At 43.1% G+C, this 6000-nt stretch overlaps 1 protein-coding gene across 6 annotated transcripts in view; it reads left to right on the forward strand.

The window, feature by feature from the left end:
* The window catches only part of LOC124297453 (glutamate-gated chloride channel), a 97329-nt gene extending 92804 nt beyond the window's left edge, over positions 1-4525 (forward strand). For all 6 annotated transcript variants that reach the window (XM_046748504.1, XM_046748503.1, XM_046748505.1 and 3 more), the window contains 7 exons: positions 455-524; positions 831-984; positions 1813-1895; positions 2054-2188; positions 2302-2454; positions 2572-2840; positions 3249-4525. In XM_046748504.1, the coding sequence (XP_046604460.1) occupies positions 455-524; positions 831-984; positions 1813-1895; positions 2054-2188; positions 2302-2454; positions 2572-2840; positions 3249-3482 (1098 nt within the window). In that variant the 3' untranslated portion in view covers positions 3483-4525. The remainder of the gene's footprint in view (positions 1-454; positions 525-830; positions 985-1812; positions 1896-2053; positions 2189-2301; positions 2455-2571; positions 2841-3248) is intronic.
* Positions 4526-6000: the final 1475 nt, after the last annotated feature.

Below are 6000 nucleotides of genomic sequence, written 5' to 3' on the forward strand. Positions count from 1 at the left end.
CCTCTTCAAATAACATTTTGCATAATTTGTCATTTTAGCTGGGACACACCGCAAACATTTTATCATTTCCATCGAAACATTCCTGTACATATAAATTCAATACGACGTTGTATCATCTTTTTTCTGTTTCGTATCATTTTTTTTTCCCTACTTTCTATCGGAATCACGACGTAAGTATATTACCCGCCAAGATCTCGAGCAGTGTGAGGTAGACGAGTATTATAATTGACGTGAAAAATAACGTTTCGACTATTTTAAAAGGGGTAATCAATTTTCGTGAAAATTTCGTTCCTCTTTCGTGTAACGCGAGAGCGAGATTAAGGAGTTGAAGTGGTTGCGATCCTCCGAACTCTTGGCTGCTCGAGGTCTTGGGTTGAAATCAGCAACCCCGAATCGATCATCCCTGCTTCCCGTGGTTAGGAACAGGAATAAATGGGTTTCCGTTTGTTCGTAGGAATACTCCGTGCAGCTGACTTTTCGAGAACAGTGGCTGGACGAGCGGCTCAAGTTTAATGACTTCGGAGGTACGTATTATGCCGTTTAATTAGTTTGATAATTAACTTTTGCCAGGTTCGTGTCGCGCAGATTAAATTATACCGAACTTAACTTTGCTGCTTTCAATAACAGCCGTGCGGCGTCGGCGCCGAGTAACTTTTCGAAAAATAAAAGGAGGTCGAGCGAGGGAAAAATATCGTCAAATATCAAAATTAAATTAAAGAGCGCGACGCAGACGCTGCCCGCTACCAGGAGTAAACAACAATTTTCGCGCAATATGCAACCTCGGGTTCTTAATGCCGCGGCCACAGATTCACAATATTATACCCTTTCAGGTCGACTGAAATATCTCACGCTCACGGAGGCCAACCGAGTATGGATGCCGGATTTGTTTTTCTCCAACGAAAAGGAGGGACATTTCCACAACATCATTATGCCTAATGTGTACATACGAATTTTTCCCTATGGCTCAGTTCTCTACAGTATAAGGTAATAAATAGTCCCGATCCGTAATTATTGACCAACACGAGTAGTAATCTTTTTTTAATCTTCATCAATGGAAAAGAGATCGTTGGTTCGAAAATATATAGGATTCATTGACTTTGTTACGAGACAATCGTACATTGAGTATTTATCGAATCATGTTATATTCGTAAGCTACGAAGGTCTCTTTAAAAGTACAAAAATATGAAATACTGATGCGGCAAATGAAAGCTCGGATATCGATGGTTCGTTTCAAACCGCTTCAAAGTGGTTGAAAATTCAGTAGATTTGTTCTACGGTGGCTCATTTTAATTTGGAGGAGTATTTTTCTATAAAACAACTCAAACGGATTTTATTTTCATGCCTCAAAAGCCGTATTCCCATTTGTTGATTACCGATAATCAATATCGGAGCACTGTTGTTGAATTTGTTACCTGTGACTCGGCGGAAAACAGTTTTCCGGATATAATGAGCTATCGTAGAGCGATATTGAACGAATCTACCAAGATTTCAAGTATTTTGAAGGGATTTGAAACAAAGCAACGATGTCTAAAGCTTTTCTTCATAATTACAGAATTTTATATTTTTGTATCTTTCAAAAAGCTCGCCGTATCTTGATTATGGCATAATAAAGTTGATTAAAACTATCAATTCACACACCAAATGTCGTAAAACTAATGCATTGTCCCATAAGTAATTCAACTGAGTTGCAAACTGTAACCTGATTAACAAATTCCGTTGAGTTTCGGATTTTTTTTTTTAATACAAAATCATCCTCAGACCATGATACGGCCGAAATTCGTAGAAACTAACCAAATGCCTTGCTCCCACCAGGATATCTCTGACGCTGTCTTGCCCGATGGACCTGAAACTCTACCCTCTTGATCGACAAATATGTTCCCTACGAATGGCGAGCTGTGAGTATATTCGCATTCTTTTGCTACTTTCACTCCGAGCCCCCTTTTAATGCCGCGACGAAACCCGAGAAACATTCGTTGCGATCAATAGAAAAAACAGAGGCTTACAAGCTTCCCGGAGTAGAGTTTATTTTTTTTTTCTCCTTTATTCCTCACAGACGGATGGACGACGGACGATCTCGTATTTCTTTGGAAGGATGGCGACCCTGTTCAAGTCGTTAAAAATCTACACCTACCCAGGTTCACGTTGGAAAAGTTTTTGACCGATTACTGCAACAGCAAGACGAACACCGGTAAGTTGTCGCTTATACGGCTCGCGTCGGAAGCCAAATATATCATACAGGATCGGGATCGTTAGAATTTGGAAAGCTCGCTGCAACTTAAAAGACCCGATTCCACGTCGCAGGTGAATACAGCTGCTTGAAGGTGGATCTGCTGTTCAAACGAGAGTTCAGCTACTACTTGATACAGATATACATCCCGTGCTGCATGCTGGTCATCGTTTCGTGGGTGTCCTTTTGGCTGGACCAGAGTGCCGTACCGGCTCGGGTATCCCTGGGTAAGCTCCGAGTAGATGTATAAATGCCTCGCAAAAACAAAGCCGAGAGTGGAGAGCCCGGGGATTAGCGTGGGGCTTTGAAATGAGCCGAACTTGACGTTTCCGTAATCCGTGCAGGTGTAACGACGCTGCTGACCATGGCCACCCAGACTTCCGGAATAAACGCTTCGCTACCGCCCGTTTCTTACACGAAGGCGATCGATGTTTGGACCGGTGTTTGTCTCACCTTCGTGTTCGGCGCTCTGCTAGAGTTCGCTCTCGTTAATTACGCCTCTCGGAGCGACATGCACCGTGAGAATATGAAGAAGAAATTTCGGGAGATGGAATCAGCTTCTATCGATCCAGGGGCTGAGCCTGAACCCGATGGGGCAACCAATTTCGCAATGGTTCGTATATTCGAAGTTTCCCTTGAAACGGGACATCCGCGAGTGATGCTCGAAGTCGAAGGTTTTCGACTTAAGAGTCCACCGTAACTACGGTGATCGTGGTAACGAGTCTCTTCGAGCCTCGACCCTCATTTGTGTTTCTGATTTTCTTCGTCGGTCTACGAGATTGAGTCTTTCCCTACAATTATCCTCACGCACGAACCGCGTCGATCCTTAAAATTCTCCGTGCGATCGAATAATCGTGCAAGCTGAGACGGAAACTGGCTCGGGTGACTTCACCAGTGAACGAAAAGAACCAGAGAAAAGTAAACCCGTACCCAGCGATTATGACAGGGTTGTTCGTTCACTGGTGTAACCTCTCGATCGTTGATTCGCGAGATGTAAACTGTACGATGTTTGAATTTTCAGAAACCGTTGGTGCGTCACGAAGGGGACGCGATATCGATGGATAAAATGTTACAGTGCGAAATACACATGAAATCGCGGCCAAAAAACTGCTGCAGGTCGTGGCTGTCCAAGTTCCCAACGAGGTCCAAGCGCATCGACGTCATATCCCGGATCACATTTCCTCTCGTGTTCGCTCTGTTCAACCTCGCGTACTGGTCAACGTACCTGTTCCGGGAAGAAGCGGAGGGCGAGTGAACCTCGATGAGGAGATTATCGGATCGCGGGACGTGGCAAGCGGCCACCCCCACGCCCATGTTGCCCATCACAACCATCAGCACTCGCCTCAGCATCACCCCCACCATCAGCATCACCAGCATCATCATCACCACCACGAGCATCACCATCATCCGCAGCAGCACCACCACCACCACCATCACGATCATCGTCTCTCGCATTCGTCGATTCAGCACCACCAGCAGGACTCCTACTCGCCGCTCGCACCACGCGCGGCGCATATTAGATCGCGGGCGTCTTCTTCCCACCCGGGTTCATCCTCCATTTCGGGTTCCCCGAGCCCGGCCCCCTCGCCGACGGCGATGTCCTCCCTCTCGCAGCAGCAGCAGCACCACCACCACCACCACCAGCAGCGACGGCAGCAGCAGCAGCAGTTTCACCGTTTTTCCCAGGTATCGCTGGGCCAGACGGAGAAGTGCTGTTGGGGCCTGATACCGCTGCGTTGGTTCAAGTGCCGGGCCAAGGGCAGCGCGAGGATCGACGTCTTCGCCCGGGTAGCATTCCCCCTCGTATTCGTGCTATTCAACCTGGCTTACTGGTCGATATACTTGTTCCGTGGCGAGGACACGGGGAGTAATCGCAACTGATGAGAGGTGGAGAAAAACAAAACGTTAATTAATACCTGACGGCCGGAGACGAAAACGGGAGGAGTAGGAGGAGGATGAGGAGATTCCCGAGGAGTGATATTGGTGATAAGTAATATTTACAGGGAGGCGATAGATTAATACGATATATTATACATATATTTATTCGGGGTAAATTTTGGGTGACCGCACGCCACCGATTGACGTTAGTGTAGTGGGCCCTGTATAGCCACGGCCTGTTAAACGACTATATAGAAATATATTGATAATTATTATTATTATCATCGAGGGAAATGATATTATATAGGAAAGAAACACTTAGGAGTATATGAAGAGGAGGGAGAGAAAAAGGAGAAAAAAAAAAATAAAAATAAAAATAAATAAAAATTAATAAATAAATGAAAATTGAAAAGTAAAAAGTAAGAGAAATTAATTGATATAAGAATTATACAGGCACACCTTCGCACACGCGTACACGCAGCACCCAACACAGACTACACGCAAGTAATATACATACATACATGGTAATTGTCGGTGTAAGGAGCGTTTTACAATTAGTATGCGTTTTTTTTTCATTATATGCCGTATATCCACGTATTATGTAAATTAATACTCACGCATTAGTATTATTATATACGTACGTAAGCCACACACACACACATTATATAAAATGTAATTGAATACGGGGGATAAAATATGGGGGAATTTCACATCGTTTCGAGCCCGCCCTCAACCCTTAATATTTTCAACTATTTTCTTCCACTTGTATTATTCCAGGGCAACTTGAAAAGATCAGGCTAAAACATATGCAGATTTTGACGGGTTCATAACTCACACAAATTTTCACACGATATTCATTCGTCTTTTGTACGTGCATTAGAACTGCAGTGTTTACTTTGAGAATATTCTTTGAAACTTGATTTTTACTTTTAGGAAAAATTCGCAGATAAAATTCAAAACTAGTAAACAACTTCCAATGCTATCCTGGAACCCTGATTTGATAATAATTCATTAAAAAAAAAAAAGAATCTCTTTTATTATTCAATTACTCATCGCGGTTTATGAGAATTTTTCCGTTTATTCCGATTCACGGATCTTCAACTAAACAACTTAAAATTGGAAAGAAGAACAGGATTTCGAATGTCATACAATTATCCTGACAAAAAACTGTCGTCAATATGAAAGGTTTTCACATATTTAGCTAACCTGCGGTGTATATGATTATTTCAATAAGAAATCAGACATGCAGGAGGAGTGGGTCAGATGCACGTCGACTGAACGTGGAACGCCCCATGCATATACACATACGTATATGTATATGTACGTACATGTTCACGAAAAAGGCGTAATTTCGCATGTAAAGTTTTACGTGTTATGTTGCCATTATCATATTATTATTATTGTTATTCACATTATTATATCATTATTATCGTTAATGTGCGTTGTGGTAATAACGGAACCAGCGCGCAGCGGTATCTAATACGCGAGGAGTGCCCGATCTGACGTATTTACCCTGTAACCATGCAGTTTCCGCAATCGTACGATCCGTAAGCTGCAACATCCCCGTATACTGACTTGGCATGAAAACCCGCAACCATTTCTTCCCTATAAATAAGTTAACAACGTCAGCTATGGGGATGAAGCAGAAACCTCCGCTAACGGAAATATAATGCATGGCATGGGCTAAACGCGGGCATAAAACACAAAATCGGGCGTAAGATTCTTCTTTTTATTACTATTACCGTCATTATCATTGGTATTATACGCCCGAACCTCCTACCGCGGTGTCTGTTATTATAATTGTAAATTATATATTTACCATAAGTACATACATATGTATTACATACGTTCCTGTGTCGCGTGTTACAACATAACAGTTTTCAACGATGTACCGC

Source organism: Neodiprion virginianus, chromosome 2 (assembly GCF_021901495.1).
Source record: "Neodiprion virginianus isolate iyNeoVirg1 chromosome 2, iyNeoVirg1.1, whole genome shotgun sequence".
In the NCBI taxonomy this organism is placed as follows: domain Eukaryota; kingdom Metazoa; phylum Arthropoda; class Insecta; order Hymenoptera; family Diprionidae; genus Neodiprion; species Neodiprion virginianus.